At 46.3% G+C, this 19,777-nt stretch overlaps 1 protein-coding gene across 1 annotated transcript in view; it reads left to right on the plus strand.

Moving 5' to 3' along the window:
- The window catches only part of LOC143961258 (complement C3-like), a 189,214-nt gene that overhangs the window by 141,246 nt on the left and 28,191 nt on the right, over nt 1-19,777 (plus strand). Inside the window, exons 32-34 of the mRNA XM_077470491.1 lie at nt 6,014-6,107; nt 10,279-10,330; nt 14,586-14,673. Coding sequence (XP_077326617.1) covers nt 6,014-6,107; nt 10,279-10,330; nt 14,586-14,673 — 234 coding nt within the window. The remainder of the gene's footprint in view (nt 1-6,013; nt 6,108-10,278; nt 10,331-14,585; nt 14,674-19,777) is intronic.

The following is a 19,777-nucleotide window of genomic DNA, read 5'->3' on the forward strand; positions in this document are numbered from 1 at the left end:
TGCCACCACACTGCAACCTCTGCCATATACTCTAGTTTGATTGCAGGAATTAGCCCTGCTGCAAAGCATTGCATCAAAAATTGTAATTAAACGCCCCTGTTAAACAGGGGCAGAAAAATTGGGCCTTAGGCACTGGTGCTGGTGCCACCACACTGCAACCTCTCCCATATACTCTTGTTTGATTGCAGGAATTAGCCCTGCTGCAAAGCATTGCATCAAAAATTGTACTTAAACGCCCCCTGTTAAACAGGGGCAGAAAAATTGGGCTGATGGCATCAACCAGAACCAGAAATGTTCTTCCAACATATCAGCGGAGGAGGAAGAGGATAGACAATCAACATAACAGGACAGTCACTCAGCATCAGCATAAACAGTCTTGAAGGGATGTGGTATTTCAAAAAAAATTATTCGGTTACATCAGCTTCAGGTGCTTGGTAGCTGTGGGTGATCCAAGACTGATTCATCTTGATGAAGGTCAGTCGATCAACTGATTCGGTGGACAGGCGCACCCTGTGATCGGTAACAAAGCCACCAGCAGCACTGAAGGTGCGTTCCGAAAGAACACTGGATGCAGGACAGGCCAGTAGCTCAATTGCATACTGTGCAAGCTCTGGCCAGTGATCCATCCTCAAGACCCAGTAAGCCAGAGGATTTTCGGTGGGAAAGGTGTCCAAGTCTGACCTTGCCCCTAGGTATTCCTGCACCATGTAAATCAGACGCTGGCGATGGGTGCTGGAACCGATCATACCTTGGGGCTGCGGACTAAAAAATTGTCTGAAAGCATCAGTCAGACGGCCACCTTCTCCACCGCTCCTTCTGACCGATGCCTCAGCAACACGTTGTCCAGGACCAGGAGTTTGTAACCTCCCAGTCTCTGGGAACGCGTTGCACAGACCTTTCTGCAAGGCCTCCCGGAGATGTCTCATCCTCTGCTCCCTCTGCGATGGCAAGATAAGGTCGGCAACCTTACCCTTGTACCGTGGATCAAGGAGAGTGGCCAGCCAGTAATGGTTCCTCTCCTTGATCCGAAGAATACGAGGATCCTTCCGCAGGCTTTGCAGGATCAGGGAGGCCATGCAGCGTAGGTTAGCTGAGGCAGTCGGTCCGGAGTCCTCTGGGTCACTAAGGACAACATGATCCGCAGCTACCTCCTCCCAGCCACGTACAAGTCCACGTGTTTCTTGGGACTGTAAATCATCCCTACAGGACTGCTGCTGCTGCTGCTGCTGCTGATGCTGAGTGCCAGCATCCACCTCCATGCTGACACAATCATCCTCCTCCTCCTCTTCCTCCTCCTCATCCTCTTCCTGTGTGATGGGTGGCACAGCAGGAACACTGTCTGGATAAAGGGGGCCTTGAGAGGCAAGGATGTCCTCCTCTTCCTGCCTCTGTTCTGCCTCAAGCACCCTGTCCATTATTCCACGCAGCGTATGCTCCAAGAGGTGGACAAAAGGTACAGTGTCACTGATGCATGCACTGTCACTGCTCACCATCCTTGTGGCCTCCTCAAACGGTGACAGGACAGTGCATGCATCCCTGATCATGCCCCACTGGCGTGGTGAGAAAAAACCAAGCTCCCCTGACCCTGTCCTGGTGCCGTAGTCGCACAGGTACTCATTGATGGCCCTCTGCTGCGTGTGCAGCCGCTGCAGCATGGCCAATGTTGAGTTCCATCTGGTGGGCATGTCACATATAAGGCGGTTCTTGGGCAGGTTCAACTCCTTTTGGAGCTCAGCCAGCCGAGCACAGGCATTAAATGATCGGCGGAAATGCACACAGACTTTCCTGGCCTGCTTCAGGACATCCTGTAAGCCGGGGTACCTGCCCAAGAACCGCTGCACCACCAGGTTAAGGACGTGAGCTACACAGGGCACATGGGTCAGTTGTCCCTGTCGGAGGGCGGAGAGGAGGTTGGTACCATTGTCGCAAACCACCATTCCTGGCTTAAGCTGGCGTGGCGTCAACCACCTCTCGGCCTGCCCCTGCAGAGCTGACAAAACATCCGCCCCAGTGTGGCTCCTGTCCCCCAAACAAACCAGCGCAAGCACGGCATGGCATAGTTTTGCCTGCGTACTTGCGTAGCCCCTGGAACGCCTACGGAGCACCGCTGGTTCTGAGGACAGAGCACTGGAAGAGGCCATGGAGGAAGAAGAAGAGGAGGGGGTGGAGGAGAGAGGTGTGTCACAACCAATAGTAGCATTTTGGAGGCGTAGTGGCGGAACAACCTCCAACACTACTGCACCTTGTCCTGCATCCTTCCCAGCTGCCAGAAGAGTGACCCAATGGGCCATGAAAGACAGGTAACGTCCCTGTCCATGCCTGCTGGACCATGAGTCAGCGGTAATATGCACCTTACCGCTGACTGCCCTGTCCAGCGAGGCAAGGACATTGCCTTCCACATGCCGGTAGAGAGCCGGAATCGCCTTCCGTGAGAAAAAGTGGCGTTTGGGGACCTGCCACTGAGGAACCGCACATTGTACAAACTCACGGAAGGGGGCCGAGTCTACCAACTGAAAAGGCAGCAGTTGAAGTGCTAGCAATTCAACCGCTGGGCATGTGGATGGCTGGGAGTGAACTTCTTCCGCCGGTCCAGCAGCTGGGGCAGGGACATTTGCCTGCTATAATCGGACGTGGGTGTACCGCTAGCAGAGTTCCCGGAAGCACTTGGCTGTGACACACCTAATTCTACACCTTCATTCCTCTCAGAGCAGGTTTCAGAGAGGACTGAAGGTCTAGTGGGGTTGGAGATGCCAGCTGATGAGGAGCAAGGAGAGGTCCGCTTTGTTCTTTGGTGTGGGTCTTTGAGGTACGCTTGCCAACGAGCTGCATGGCAGGTCAACATATGTCTGGTCAAGCATGTGGTGCCCAAGCGGCTGATGTTTTGGCCACGCGAGATACGCTTGAGGCATATGTTGCAAATAGCAGCGGTGCGATCTGATGCACTCGTCTCAAAAAAGGCCCACACCAAAGAACTTTTAGAATAACGCGCAGAGGCAGCGCTCTGCACAGGCGGAGCTCTGCGGTGTGATTCAGTCGGTGTGCTGCCCCTAAGCTGGCCCCCGGAGGGCATACTGCCTCGTTGGACATGTGCCTCCTCCTCCTCCTCCTCCCTCCTTCCAGGCACCCACGTGGAGTCAGTGCCCTCATCATCCCCTCCCTCTTCATCGCTGTAGCAAACCTGGCAGTATGCTGCAGCTTGTGGAACATGACTGCCAGATTGCTGTCCTTCTTGAGCATCCCCTCTGTCTGCGCTCACGCTACTGCCTTCCTCTAGCTGAGTGTCATCATCAGAGCCCACAAAACACTGGGCATCCTCCTGGAGCATGTACCCAACACTGTGCTCTAGGGAAGGAGTCACTGATGATGACATTGAGAGGAGGGAAGACGATGCGTTGGCAGCTGCTTTGCTACTACCCTGAGACTGGGTGAGAGAGGATGAGGAGGATGAAGAGGGCTTGGTCATCCACTCTACCAAGTCGTTGGCATGTTGCGGTTCAACATGTCCAGCTGCCGAAAAGAAGGACAAGCATGTCCCATGGCCACGTGCTGATGACAATGCACCGCGTCCACGACCAGCACTGTTGTCTCTAGACACAGAGCCTGCTTGCCCTCTTTTATCGGCTCGCGCCTGTCTGCCTCTCCTTGCTGGCCTTCCAGACATGGTAATGGCCTGAAGGGAGTTGGGTAAAACAGTAGTTGGGTAGTGTATATTGTGCTGGAGGCACACAACACCCACTAACTCCTGCAAATGCCTTTATTATAGAACACCAGAGATAAAGGGGTATATACAGATGTATACTGTGCTGGAGGCACACACAACTTCCAATAACTCCTGCAGATGGCAAGTGGGCTCAAATAGAGAAAAGCTATGTAGGTGGATATAGCGGTATGTACTGGGTACAAAGCACGCAGACAGCACGCACTATCTCCTAACACTACTGGGTACAGAGCACGCAGACAGCACGCACTATGTCCTAACACTACTGACTGCAAGCTCTATTATAAAAGATAGATCACTGCTACTAGCTATATAGGTGAGGTGAATATAGCGGTGTATACTGCGGTCAGGGCACGCAGACAATAACCAGAGAACACCAGAGATAAAGGGGTATATACAGATGTATACTGTGCTGTGCTGGAGGTACACACAACTTCCAATAACTCCTGCAGATGGCAAGTGGGCTCAAATAGAGAACAGCTATGTAGGTGGATATAGCGGTATGTACTGGGTACAGAGCACGCAGACAGCACGCACTATCTCCTAACACTACTGACTGCAAGCTCTATTATAAAAGATAGATCACTAGCTATATAGGTGACGTGAATATAGTGGTGTATACTGCGGTCAGGGCACGCAGACAATAACCACTACACAACAGCAAGATAGAAAATCGTCCGAAAACGATCGGTGTATACTGTGTTGAAGGTACACAGAACACCCACTGCTTCAGACGCCAACACACTACACGAGGCCGCCGCAATGGCGGCCTTATATAGTGTGGGGCGTGCACTACACAGCCTGAGCTATGATTGGCCACAGGCATCCTGCCTGTGGCCAATCATGGCTCTCCTCGCTGCTGGCGCTGCGATTGGCCAAGCATGCGGGGTCACAGTGCATGCTTGGCCAATCATGAGCCAGCAATGCACTGCGCCATCGCGGTGCATTGTGGGCCGTGAGCGTCACGCGAATTTGACGCGAACGGACCAAAATGTTCGGATTTCGCCGAACTGACGAACAGCCGATGTTCGAGTCGAACGTACGTTCGACTCGAACACGAAGCTCATCCCTACTGCCAAGTAAATTGTTCAGATGCAAAGAAAACCCCACAAATAATGTCATTTGAAATACAGGACTCTCTGAAAACATGTGGTGTGGCTGTTGCAAGATGCACAATAAGGAGGCACTTGAAGAAAAATGGGCTGCATGGTTGAGTCACCAGAAGAAAACCATTACTACGCAAATGCAACAAAGTATCCCACTTACAATACAACAAATAGCACAGAGACAAGCCTCAAACCTTCTGGCACAAAGTAATTTGGAGTGACGAGACCAAAATTTAGCTTTTTGGCCACAACCATAAATGCTACGTTTGGAGAGGAGTCAACAAGGCCTATGATGAAAAGGTCCACCATTCCTACTGTGAAACACGGTGGTGGATCGCTGATGTTTTGGGGATGTGTGAATTACAAAGGCACAGGAAATTTGGTCAAAATTGACTGTCAAGATGAATGCAGTATGTTATCAAAAAATACCGAAGGGACATTTGCATTCATGAGCCATGAAGCTGTTCATGGGTCGTACTTGGACATTCCAACATGAGAATGATCCAAAACACAAGGCCAAGTGGACCTGTCATTGGCTACAGCAGAATAAAGTGAAGGTTCTGGAGTGGCCATCTCAGTCTCCTGACCTCAATATCACTGAGCCACTCTGGGGAGATCTCAAAGGTGCCGTTCATGGAAGACAGCCCAAGAATTTACAGGAACTGGAGGCTTTTTGCCAAGAGGAATGGGCAGCTTTACCATCTGAGAAGATAAAGAGCCTCATCCACAAATACCACAAAAGACTTCAAGCTGCCATTGATGTTAAAGGGGACAATACACGGTATTAAGAACTGGGGTATGTAAACTTCTGATCAGAGTCATTTGTGTCGTTTCTGTTGTCATGATTTAAAAAGAGTAAACACAGTTGATTGATAATAAATGGCTTCAGCCAAAAATGAACCATGAGTGAAAGAAACGTTTTTGTATTTATCATTCATATTCTCTGAAAAATGGCCAAGAAATCATAAATTCTGCCAGGGTATGTAAATATATGACCACAACTATAATATAAATATATATTATATTATATTAATATTAGAGCTGGGCGATTTTCAAAAAAAAAAAAAAATCTGCAATTTAAAAAAAATAAAAAATAAATTTATATATATATATATATATATATATATATATATATATATATATATATATATATAGCTAGATAGATATATTCACTATTTTCTCTTCCCAGGTCATGTCCTTGTACTATGTGCCTCTGGAAGAAGGAATCGCCCCATGCAAGAATTTTGAATTCAGTGTAACTCTTGAAGATGTGCCAAAAGGAGGTAAGCAGCTAACAATGCTTGATTTATATGTGTGTGAAAGTATATACACAAGTATTTTTTTTTTCTTCACAACCGGGCACGCCTGCTCAGCACTGAGAGCTAAACTATTACCATTTAGTATATTAGCTCGACTTTGAAACCTCAGTCCGTTGTTAGGGCCCTTTCACTAGACATGTGTGGTTCATTTCATTCTGAATTGAAATTCTGACAAATTTTTCATTATTTGTAAAATCGGATGTATCCAACTTTTTGAATTACAATAGTAACCAATTTAAACAAATCTGAAATAACAAAACAAAATTTCAGATGAAATTAAAATTCCAATCATTTTCGAATCGAATTTGAATAGTTTTTTAATTTGAGTAGTTTTCAAATTCGAATTTCCAAAGAGAATAAAATAGAATAGAAAATAAAAGAATAGAAAAAATAAAATAAAAGAACAGAAAAAAATAGAATGAAAAATAAAGGAATAGAATAACATAAAAATAATATAACCATCTTCTGAAATTGAATTTCAAATGCAATAAATTCAAATTCGAAAAGAATAGAAAATAATGGAATGGAAAAGAAAAGAACAGAAAAAAAAAAACGAATAGAAAAAAATAATAAAATATTATATAACCTTCTTCCAAAATTTGGATTTTGATTAGAATAAATTCAAATTTGAATAGAATATAAAATAATTGAATAGAATTCAAAACGCAATAGAACAGTATAGAAAGAATATAACCATTTCCCAAAATTTGAATATAATTGATTAGAATTTAAATAGAATAGAAAAGAATAGATTAGAATAGAATAGAAAATAAAGAATAAACAAGACTAAAATAGAATAGAGAAAAAAAGCAATCTAATAGAATAGAGAGATAAAACCCATCTTCCAAAATTTAAATTTTGAATAGAATAAATTAGAATAGAATAGAAAATAAAATAATAGAATAGCACGGAATAGAATAAAAAATTGATAGAGAGTAAAATAAAATAGAAATAAAATAGAAAGAATATATCAATATAACTGTTTCCCGAAAATTAAAATTTTGAATAGAATACATTCAAATTTGAATAGAATAGAAAAGAATATAATATAATATAAAAGAAAAGAATAGAACAGAAAATAAAAGAATATAATAGAATAGATAAAAACAATAGAATAGAATGGAATAGAAAGAATATAACCATCTTCCAAAATTCAAGTTTCCAATAGAATAATATTGATTTAGACTGGAATTTCCATTCAAATTGATCCAACATTTCCAAATTCAGTTAAACTGAGTTAAATTTGCCCAAATTGGGAAAATTCAAATAGATTTGAATTCAAATAAACAAAACAAATTCTGAAAACTAAATGAAACAAATTGGGTATATGGGATTGTATGATATTATTAATATTTTTTTTTGGGGGGGGGGCTTGAACTAGATGGACTTGTGTCTTTTTTCAACCTAACTAACTATGTAACTAAACCAATTTATGTAAATACCAAATCAAAAATAAATTTTTTTTCGTTCTGCACACGTCTACCATTCACACTGTTACCACAACACACAGTAGCACACATTACATGTGTTGGTGAGATGTGATGCCATTTCTTCTGAATATCACCCCTATGCCCCCTGCTGGCAGAAATGTGTTGCACTTGTACATTGCAGTGTTCTTCTGTTAATGTTGTTTGGTCTGTCATGGTCCTTTGGGAAGCCTATTCTAATGAATTAAGTGTCCTCCTAACGCCGTACACATTAAGGCATAACACAATGTGCATTAATGAGTGTACATATATAGCAGTGAACCAGGCTGGCATGAATGGACCCAAAATAAATTACCTTTAACTGGCTTCAGCTTGAGAATTGACTCCTACTGAAGTGACTGGCTGCTGAGTGGTACTATGGGGGCCGGTTTGGGAGGGGGGGGGTTGTAAAACAAGCTCCGCCCCCTCAGTATCTCCCACTGTATTCTCTGTAAATGTATTGCTCCTGAGGAGTGATGGGGGCGTGTCAGTGACCGCACTTTCCTGACTCATAGGGACTAGGGAACACTGTGGTCACAGACATTCCTCTGCTTCCCTGCATGTTCTCCTAATAGATGTTCTCCAAATAGAGGATACTGCCACCGGCTATGGCTCACTGCTAAGCCACGGCCTCCCTTCTCCTGGGTCTTCGGACAGCTGCACATCAATTACCCTCCCACAGAACCTCCAAGCAACCATGCCCCCCCCCCCCCTCAACTTCCCATAGTGTTCTACACTGCCCCCCAAGCCCCCTGAGAGTCCTCAACCCCCACACTGCCCCCTGCCTGCTGCAGAACCCCAGCCCTCTACAATGCCCCCTGCCTGCTGCAGAGCCTCCGACCCTCCTCAGTGCCCCCTGCCTGCTGCAGAGCCTCCGACCCTCCTCAGTGCTCCATGCCTGCTGCAGAGCCTCCAGTCCTCCACAGTGCCCCCTGCCTGCTGCAGAACCTCCAGCCCTCTGCAGTGCCCCCTGCCTGCTGCAGAATCCCCAGCCTTCTGCAGAAACCCCAGCCCTCTACAGAGCCCCCTGCTGGCTGCAGAGTCTCCGACCCTCCTCAGTGCCCCCTGCCTGCTGCAGAACCCCAGCCCTCTACAGTTCCCCCCTGTCTGCTGCAGAGCCTCCGACCCTCCTCAGTGCTTCCAGCCTTCTGCAGAGACTCCAGCCCTCTACAGAGCCCCCTGCCTGCTGCAGAGCCTTCGACCCTCCTCGGTGCCCCCTGCCTGCTGCAAAGCCTCTGACAGAGCAGGGCAAAAGGGGCAGCTGCCCTGGGCCCTGTGATTGTTGTGGGGCCCAAAGCAGCTGCTTCATACTTGCCAACTATCCTGGTTTAAATTCCCTCATCCCTTGAGGTTTTAGTCCTGTGCTGTGTCCCGGTATCTCAGTGTGAAGTGCTGCTATTAATGCTGCCCAGCTCTGCCTTATTGTTGTGTAAAGATGATTTACCTTCAGACCCTGTGTTTACATGTAAATTACCGACATTCATATGTAAATAGGGGCAGCCAGCGGCATTGATATGCATATCCACAGTAATCTCTAGCAACCAATCAACAAGCAGAAATCATGTGCTGTAACCTTTAGCAACTAATCAGTGGGCCATAATATGTGCTGTAACCTCTAGCAACCAGTCAGTGAGCGGTAATGATACACTGTAACCTCTGGCAACCAATCGCAATAGCTGCCTGATCTGATTCAGTAAACTTATTTTGAGTCTAGCTGCTATGCTGCTATTTATTGTATGTCTCAGAGCAGGTGAAGAGCAAAAGTGCATGGGGGGGGGGGGGGGACCCAAGAAAAGTTTTTGCCCAGGGTCCAATCAATATTAAAGAGAGCCCTGGCCTCCGACCCTCCTCAATGCCCCCTGCCTGCTGCAGATGCTCCAGTCCTCCACAGACAGTGCCCCCGATCGTTGCAGAGCCTCCGACCCTCCGCAGTGTCCCCTGCCTGCTGCAGAGTCACCAGCATTTCACAGTGCCCCCTGCCCAGGGCTGGACTGGGACAGAAATTCGGCACTGGACTTCATCCAGACCGGCTCACTTACATTTTGAGTGCCCCATCAGCACTCCCTTACATCAGAATGTCCCATCACCAGCCCCCTTACATCAGAGTGTCCCATCACCAGCCCCCTTACATCAGAGTGTCCCATCACCAGCCCCCTTACATCAGAGTTGCCCACTGAGCCATCGGCCCACCGGGAAACTCCCGGTAGTCCCGATGGCCAGTACATGCCTGCCCCTGCCTGCTGCAGAGCCTCCAGCCCTCCAAAGTGCCCCCTGCCTGCTGCAGAGCCTCCAGCCCTCCGAAGTGCCCCCTGCCTGCTGCAGAGCCTCCAGCCCTCTGAAGTGCTCCCTGCCTGCTGCAGTGCCTCAGCCCCTTGAGGGCCACCGAATCTTATGCAAAATCCCCTAACTTACTCCCCCCCCACATACACAATTTGTACTCCCATACATTTATTGTGTACAAATTTCATTCTTTGCTGTTGGGGCATGAAAGGCCTTGCTAGAATTTACCAGGCCCTGGTCTCTAAAAGCTTTAGAATGCACCTACATTACTGAATATCACTTATATAAGATCTGACATGAAGATGTGGTAACACATCCTGTTCTGTATTACATCATGTACTGTATGTTTCCTCTTCTCTTTAATTATGTGCTCTTTATGTGTCTTGCAGTAAAAAAACCAATAGGAGTCCTGAAATCCATGTTCATAAACATCTGTATGAAGTAAGTGTATAATACATTCTATACCCTAAGGCCCCTTTCCCACCAGTGTCAGTCAGTGTCGAGTCAGCCTGTCTGTTTTTCAGGCAGACCTCATGGAACCAACCATTCTTCTCTATGGAGCGGTGGATGTCAGTGGACATGTGTCTTCTGTCAGCCACCGGCATCCATACGCTAAAAACAGACAGATGGGGATACATTCGCCATGGGTCCAGTGGATCGGATAACAATCGGATGGAAACAGACATGCAGTTGGTTTCCATGTGACTGCTCCATAGAGGAGAGTGGGCTGTGTCCGTGTCTGTTGTGCATAGCAGAGCGGACATGGACCTGTCATCTGCCTGATCAGCAGGGATCAACTGAGCTGAGCAGGTGGATCTGCTTGGATGGTTTCCGCCCCGTGTGAAATGGGCCTATATAGGTATCTGTGACTTTGCTTTGCTGAAATGAAAGTGGTTGTAAAGCTTTTTTTTCTGAAAATAATAAAAATGTCCCAATTACCTGCTGTGATCTGAATGAAAAATTCTGAAAAATCCAGAAAAAACATCAATTGCAGCCACTGTGCCATCATATGCAGCCAACTGTGCCCATCATATGCAGCCAACTGTGCCCATCATATGCAGCCACTGTGCCCATCATATGCAGCCACTGTGCCATCATATGCAGCCACTGTGCCATCATGTGCAGCCGACTGTGCCCATCATGTGCAGCCAACTGTGCCCATCATATGCAGCCAACTGTGCCCATCATATGCAGCCAACTGTGCCCATCATATGCAGCCATCTGTGCCCATCATATGCAGCCATCTGTGCCCATCACATGCAGCCAACTGTGGCCATCATATGCAGCCACTGTGCCCATCATATGCAGTCACTGTGCCAAGCAAATTTAGCCAACTGTGCCTATCATATACAGCCTCTGTGCTCAGCAAATGCAGCCGCTGTGCCCATCATATGCAGCCACTGTGCCCAGCAAATGCAGCCAACTGTGTCCATCATATGCAGCCAACTGTGCCGATAATATGCAGCCCATTCTTTTCAGCCACTGTGCCCATCATATGCAGCCACTGTGCCAAGCAAATGCAGCCAACTGTGCCTATCATATGCAACCATGGTGCCTATAACATCCAGTCACTGTGGCCCTCCCACCCTCTGTCTGCCTGGTACTTACCCAATCGTGGTGGTGGGTGAGGCAGCGGGTGAAGGCGGTGAGCTGTGGGTTGGGTAGCGCGGATCAGGCGATGGCTTCTGTGTCCTCCCTGTGTCTCTTCTTCCTGTTCTGCTAGGCAGCCAATGGGATCGCCTCTGCCTTCAACCAATCAGATGATGGGTATTAGATCCTCCTGATTGGCAGAGAGGCGGTTCAGTGTTAGAAAAGGAAATATTAATTTGCTTTGTTAACACACCTGGGTGGGCTCTGAGTGCAATGCTCTGCGCTCGCAGTTCACTTTTTTTTAAGCCTATTAGAGCCTATGGCTCTAATCATGTGCTTCAAAAAAAAATACAGCCACCACTGCAATTCAGGCGCCCGGCGTCTGAAAGGGGGCTGGATGATTGAATAGGGGGTGGCTAAAGCGGCCATAGATAGCTTCCTGCTATGCAGGAAGCTATCCATTTTGCATAAAGGGGGGTGGCTGGAGAGAGGGGGCGGCACCCGTGCGCCCTTAATGGACTAACCACCATCTTTGAGGCATATATAAATTCCCGCACTACATATATGTAGTAGTGTTTCCCTTTTCCACTAGTTAAATTACAAATCTTTATATCTGGAATCTAACTGCAGACTATTTTTTCTAAATGGTTTTAAGATTGGCAATTTTCCCTGCAGTACCTTCTTTCCATCACAAGATGTCCTCAGTCAGTCTTCCAGGCTCAATGATGACCGGCTTCATTCAACCTGGAGGGCTGAGAACATCCTGTGAGTACAGGACATCGTAGGCCCACCCACTGAGGGGGAATCACCACATTGCCCTAGTGCAGTGATGGCGAAACTTGGCACCCCAGATGTTTTGGAACTACATTTGTCAAGATGCTCAACTACACTGCAGAGTGCATAAGCATCATGGAAAATGTAGTTCCAAAAGATCTGGGGTGCCAAGGTTCGCCATCCATGCCCTTGTCCAGGGGACATGGCCAGCACAGAACTTCCCCGATGCGCGCTCGCGGGAGCGCGCAACGTGGAAGTAAACATGAGGGCATCCAGGGCCGGCCTCCCGGCAATTGGCTTCCATGCTGCAGCCGTCTTTCGGCTATAGCGCGGACACCTAGCGGTTAAATTGCTGCATTTGTAAATTTCAAAAGCCAATATAAAGGAAAAGTAGTGGGAAAAAAAAGCAATCGCTGGCTTAACTAATCTTTCGTGTGCGGAATTCTCCTTTAAGTGGGTGTGGCAGGAGGTGTGTCCTAAGCCTACATACTTTTACTAATAGGCGTCCCTCGTTGCCATTTCAAAAATTTGGGAGGTATGGGTCGACAAATGTTTTATCCATAGCCCCCTATGTTTACCTCTGTCGCTGGGTGGGCTCTGAGTGCAATGCTCTGCGCTCGCAGTTCACTTTTTTTTAAGCCTATTAGAGCCTATGGCTCTAATCATGTGCTTAAAAAAAAATACAGCCACCACTGCAATTCAGGCGCCCGGCGTCTGAAAGGGGGCTGGATGATTAAATAGGGGGTGGCTAAAGCGGCCATAGATAGCTTCATGCTATGCAGGAAGCTATCCATTTTGCATAAAGGGGGGTGGCTGGAGAGAGGGGGCGGCACCCGTGCGCCCTTAATGGACTAACCACCACTGAGAATTATATTTCGCATAGAGCAGTGCATGTTACTGGAGCTAGCATGCACCACTCATTCTAAACAAAAGGAAGTGAGGGAGGAAAAGGAAAGGTTCAGGAGCTCATAGAAGACTTTATAAGGAGACAGACAATCCAGAAAGAAACTATTTACTGAAAAATAGATTAAAGGGCCATTAAGTAGTGGATGTGCATGAATTATTTTTGCAGAGTAAGGATATCGTTTAGTGTCACTTTAACTGCAGTAGAAACATGTCAGGTTACCAACTATGGCATCCAGGAGTTCAGCTGCCTCTACAAGTTGAATTACAATAGCCTGGCCATCCCTGATATGATGTAGATGACTGTCCCTAACTATCTACATCACCTCTTGTTTTTATTGTAAACTTGCAAGTGTGAACTGCACAGATACATTAAAGTCACATTTACAGGTAATACTTGCTTGTATGGTCTTTGAAGAAGAAGAAGACCGCGAAACGCGTCCCGGATCAAACATGCCCATGATAAATATATGTAAAAGTGACCTTCAGAGTTTGGATGATACTATACACCGGTTTAGGTTGTTTTTTACGTCATTTATTTTTTATCTATGTATTAAACAAAAATGTACCTTATGTACATAATAAATGTAAATTTATAAAATTTTCTGGCATTTCATGTTCTTTGAGGCATATATAAAGTCCCGCACTACATATATGTAGTAGTGTTTCCCTTTTCCACTAGTTAAATTACAAATCTTTATATCTGGAATCTAACTGCAGACTATTTTTTCTAAATGGTTTTAAGATTGGCAATTTTCCCTGCAGTACCTTCTTTCCATCACAAGATGTCCTCAGTCAGTCTTCCAGGCTCAATGATGACCGGCTTCATTCAACCTGGAGGGCTGAGAACATCCTGTGAGTACAGGACATCGTAGGCCCACCCACTGAGGGGGAATCACCACATTGCCCTAGTGCAGTGATGGCGAAACTTGGCACCCCAGATGTTTTGGAACTACATTTGTCAAGATGCTCAACTACACTGCAGAGTGCATAAGCATCATGGAAAATGTAGTTCCAAAAGATCTGGGGTGCCAAGGTTCGCCATCCATGCCCTTGTCCAGGGGACATGGCCAGCACAGAACTTCCCCGATGCGCGCTCGCGGGAGCGCGCAACGTGGAAGTAAACATGAGGACGTCCAGGGCCGGCCTCCCGGCAATTGGCTTCCACGCTGCAGCCGTCTTTCGGCTTTTGTAAATTTCAAAAGCCAATATAAAGGAAAAGTAGTGGGAAAAAAAGCAATCACTGGCTTAACTAATCTTTCGTGTGTGGAATTCTCCTTTAAGTGGGTGTGGCAGGAGGTGTGTCCTAAGCCTACATACTTTTACTAATAGGCGTCCCTTGTTGCCATTTCAAAAATTTGGGAGGTATGGGTCGACAAATGTTTTATCCATAGCCCCTATGTTTACCTCTGTCGCTTTGTTATTGCAGGTACCTCGGCGTTGTGGATTCTACGATGACAGTGGTGGATTTAACTATGCTCACAGGATTCACCCCAGATTTGGATGACCTGAGTGCGGTTAGTTTAAAACTTTAGGTCTCCCTTAAGTAAATCCAATGGCAACATTTACATTTTTCATTTTGAATAGAGTGGGGAACAGTGGTGGCTGCTCATACGTCCCCCTAATCTCCATGCAGGGCGCCGGACGCATGGCTTTCTATGGGTTTTTTTTTCTTGTTTTTTTTTTTTTTGGAGGCACCTGATTAAAGTCTGAAGCTTTAATTGGCTTCAAAATGGGTTGGGCTCGGGCGCAGAGAACTGCGCCCCGAGCCCACCCAGTTGTGTGACAATAGCGAGTCAATATTCGCTATTGTCTTCCTGCTTCTCCTCCCGGCCAATCAGGGAGGAGAAGCAACCGGATTGGTCGGTAGGAGAAGCAGTGGGGAAGCTGCCCAGGAAGCCGCCGAGGAGAAGCAGTGGGGAAGCCACCCGGGAAGCTGCCGATGAGAAGGAGAAACAGTTAGGAAGCCACCCACAACCTGGATGGGGTAAGTAGTGCGGGGCGATCAGCCGATCGGGCGGTGGCAGCTAGGAAGTTTGTCTGCCACCACCCCAAAAAATTGAGCACCAGCCTCTACTGGTAGGGAATGGTTGAAATCCTTGGGGGACTTCCCTTACATTCTGTCCAGGAGATACAACAGGAACGGAAAGGAAAACTCCCTAAACTGAGAGAAAATCCACTCTTAGCCCTTGTACATACGGTAGGAAATTCCGACGGAAAATGTCCGATCGGACGATTTTGTCGGATAATCCGACCGTGTGTGGGCTCCATCGGACTTTTTCCGTCGGAATGTCCGACCAACAAAGTTTGAGAGCAGGATATAAAATTTTCCGATAACATGATCCGATTGGACTTTGTCCGATCGTTTGTAGAGAATTCCGATCGGACAAAGTGCCACGCATGCTCAGATCAAATTACGAGACCAAAGCTATTGGCTACTAGCCTGAATGTAGCCCCGTCGTAATGAACAAACGTCATCATGTCCCGAACGATCGGATTTTCCGACAACTTTGTCCGACCATGTGTATGCAACACCAGTTTCGGACAAAATCCGTAGGAAAAAATCTGACGGATTTTATGGTCGGAATTTTCGACCGTGTGTGCAAGGGCTTAGACAGTTGTCATTGATGACATTTGTCCTCATTGGTAGGCTTTCCCTCTATTTTTGTTGTGGTGACAACAATTTTAGTTTCTCCATCACTTTCAGTCCCAACGACAGTGGTCACCAGGACATATAGAAAGAATAAATCTCCCTAACAGGCACAGACAACAAGAACAACTTGACAGGGGGTCCAACCCCTTACAATTAAAACCGTGTACAGAGCTACCCAATAGGAGAGTAGGGAATGGGGAGGTGTCACTGCTCTGGCAAATTCAGTTGTGTGTGTAAAGTTCAACTTGAGCTACTGGACACTGTAAAGAGGCTTTTTTCTTTTTTTCAGAAAAGCATCTAAGAGTGAACACTAAAAGTGGCCAATTTTCCTCACCTGCTGGCCAAATATGAAAAACAAAATATTCTTCTGCAAATTCTTTGTTAACCACGTCAGCTCCGGAAGGTTTTACCCCCCTTCCTGACTAGGCCATTTTTTTGCGATACGGCACTGCATTGTTTAACTGACAATTGCGATCACAATCGTGTGACGCTGTACCCAAATAAAATGTATGTCCTTTTTTTCCCCACAAAAAGGACTTTCTTTTGGTGGTATTTGATAACCTTATTTTTATTTTTTACACTATAGAAAATTGAAAAAAAAAACAATATTTTTGACTTTCTGCTATAATACATATACAAAAAAATTTTAAAAATCGAAAATGTTTTTATCAATTTAGGCTGCTACAAATTTTTGGTAAACAAAATCCCAATAAGTATATATTGATTGGTTTGCGTAAGGGCCGGTTCACAAAGCGGGCGAGGCGACACGACTCGCCTCGCTCCCGCAAGTCGCCCCCGTTCTGTACAATGGAACCGTTCTGAGAGGAGTGACTCGAGTCACTCCGACTCAGAAAAAAGGTTCCTGTACTACTTCTGGGCAACTTCGGGGGCGACTTGCATTGACTTCTATACAGAAGTCATCTGCAAGTCGCCGCCGAGGCCGCGGCGAGGCGTCTCCGACTTGCCTCGCCGCAGCCTCGGCGGCGACTTGCAGTGTGCCTGCAGTGTGAACCGGCCCTAAATGTTATTGCGTCTACAAACTATGGGATAGATTTAGGGACTTTTTATTTTTTATATTTTTATACTAGTAATGGCAGTGATCAGAGATTTTTAGCAGGACCGCAACATTGTGGCAGACAAATCTGACACCATTACACCACCAATACAGTGATCAGTGATACAAAAATGCACTGCCACTACACTAATGACACTGGCAGAGAAGGGGTTAACATCAGGGGCAATCAAAGGGTTAACTGTGTTCCCTGGGAGTGTTTTCTTACTGTGTGGGGGATGGTTTAACTGAAGAAAGACAGAGATCTGTGTTCTGGCTTAGCAGAAACACAAGATCATTGTCTTTCTTACAAGCAGAATGGCGATCTGCCTTGTTTATCTGCCTTTCTCCAAATGATCACTGGGTTACCGGTGTTTCATCAGATTTGGCGACCAGTCAGAATGTGTTACGGAAGTGACGTTCCGTCGCCACCAATTGCTACACCCCACACTCCTCCATAGTAAGTGTACACTGAGAAGGGGAAAGCAGACATCTTGTTACACCCACCAGAGTTTTGCATTTTACACAGTAATGTGAGTTTATATATCGTGAAATACAGTACTTAGAATTCTGTCTGACTGGTTAGATGTTGAATTTTAAAAAGCAGTGGCAAGCCTGCTGATCTCACAGGTTTGCTAATCTGACAGAACACCGCTGCTTTTAAAATTCAACATTGAATTTGGTGGGTGTAACAAGATGTCCACTTTCCCCTTCTCAATGTATCCTTACTATGGAGGAGTGCGGGGTGTAGCAAGATGGCGGCAACAGAACATCACTCCCGTTATACATTCTGTCAGGTCGCCTAATCTGACGAAACACACTGACGGATCCGCTAATTGGCTCCTGCTGTGTCCAATCTCAGCAGGAGCAGGCCTCACGCATGCCCCAGAGCCCTTGAAAGAAATCACGTACAGGTACATGATTTTGCGTTTAAGGGCCACCCTGCTGCAGTAAATGTATGCAGGGGGGTCCTTAAGCTCTTAAATCTTTTATAGATAGATAGGTAGACATTTTTTATTAAAGAAATGTACCATAGAGAATCAAGTAAGAAAATATCTTTCAAAAACCACTATACTTTGAAATTTTATTAGGGTTCATTTACACTTGCTTTGATACACACAATAAAGCACCTACCGCTTCAAAATGCTTTTTAGATGCGTTTTTGATGCTTCAGTGATGCTTTTTTGAAGCTTTAATGAAGCTTGGCAAATGCCCTGTGTGAGTTGATTTTCTATTTGTTTTAAAGGAGCCTAATAGCACTCTAGCTCATTAGTACAGGAATCTTCAAACGACGGCCCTCCAGCTGTTGCGGAACTACAAATCCCATGAGGCATTGTAAAACTCTGACATTCACAGACATGACTGGGCATGATGGGAATTGTAGTTCCTAAACAACTGGAGGGCCATAGTTTTAGAACCCCTGCATTAGTACCTCTGTTCAGCACATCTTTATATCATTAGTACCCTCGTTCAGAAGTTCCCCTGCTCAATAGTAACCCCCAGCTCTGCTGATGCCCCACTCAGTAGTATCCCCCAGCTCTGCTGATCCTCTGGTTTGCTTATCCTCCTCTCTCTCTGGTCCCCGCTCATCTCCTGCTATATTGCCCCCATGCTGCACACCACGTGCGACATCTACTAGCTTCTCCTGCTGTGGTCCCCCCGCTCTACTGATCCTCCGCTGCTCTGGCCTTACTCTCCAGTCCCACTATAGCATTCCCATGTTGCACACCATGTGCAGTCCGCAACCCGCTCACCTTCCTGCTGCTCCACTCTGCACACTAGATGTGACTTCTGCACCAGACACTTCCAGAATATACACACGTGAACCGGAAGTGACTGTTGATGATGTCTTTCCAGTTCGCTTGTTGGTTTTCCCAGTGCATCCTGGGATATCTCATACCTGTAATTTCTCCAAAACAAAGCGAAGCCAAAGCTGAATAAAAGCCCCTCAAAAGCTGTGGGCGCTGCTAGCAAGCATTCCCATAGACTTCTATGTAGGTTATGGAGATGCTTTGAAGCACCAAGGGGTATCATTATTGAAGCTAAGCAAAGCATACACAACGTGTGAACTACTAAGCAGGGGATCAGCAGAGCTGGGGTTTACTACTACTGTAAGGCAACTATTTTATTTAGCGACAGGCGCTTTGATTGGCATTCAGAGTGCTTAAAAAAAAACATATCCAATGCAACATTTTGAATCAAGTGTAAATGAGCCCCCCAGTACCCTTAGGATTCTATCATCAAGACCGGCCAAATGTCCAACTGCCAGAGAAATGGTCATGTAATCTCTGCTTTATTTAACGCGCACAGATGTCCTTCGGCAGAATGGCACAGGCAGGCAAATGGGCATAGCTGTACATCCCTTTAAATTTGCCACCTATCGGATGTGCCCGCCGCAAGAGCGTGCCTGCTGGTCCCGGGAACTCGATGTTCGCGGGCGGCCTGCGATTGCGTTGTGGAGAAGTAGAACAGGGAGATGCCTATGTAAACAAGGCATTTCTCCGTTCTGCCTTGTGACATGACAGAGATCTACTGCTCCCTGTCATTGGGAGCAGTGATCGCTGTCATGTCAGTGGTAGCCCCTCCCCCCTCACAGTTAGAATCACTCCCTAGGACACACTTAACCCCTTGATCAGCCCCCTAGTGTTTAACCCCTTCCTTGCCAGTGTCATTTACACAGTAATCAGTGCATTTTTATAGTACTGATCACTGTATAAATGTCAATGATCCCAAAATAGTGTCAAAAGTCTCCGATGTGTCTGCCGTTATGTCGTAGTCACAATAAAAATCACAGATCGCCGCCCTTACTAATAAAAAATAATAATAATAAAAATGCCATAATACTAGCCCCTATTTTTTAGATGCTATAACTTTTGCACAAACCAATCAATAAATGCTTATTGTGATTTTTTTTTAT

Source organism: Lithobates pipiens, unplaced genomic scaffold (genome assembly GCF_037356315.1).
Source record: "Lithobates pipiens isolate NorthernLeopardFrog02 unplaced genomic scaffold, aLitPip1_a1.2 Scaffold_8, whole genome shotgun sequence".
Lineage (NCBI taxonomy): Eukaryota > Metazoa > Chordata > Amphibia > Anura > Ranidae > Lithobates > Lithobates pipiens.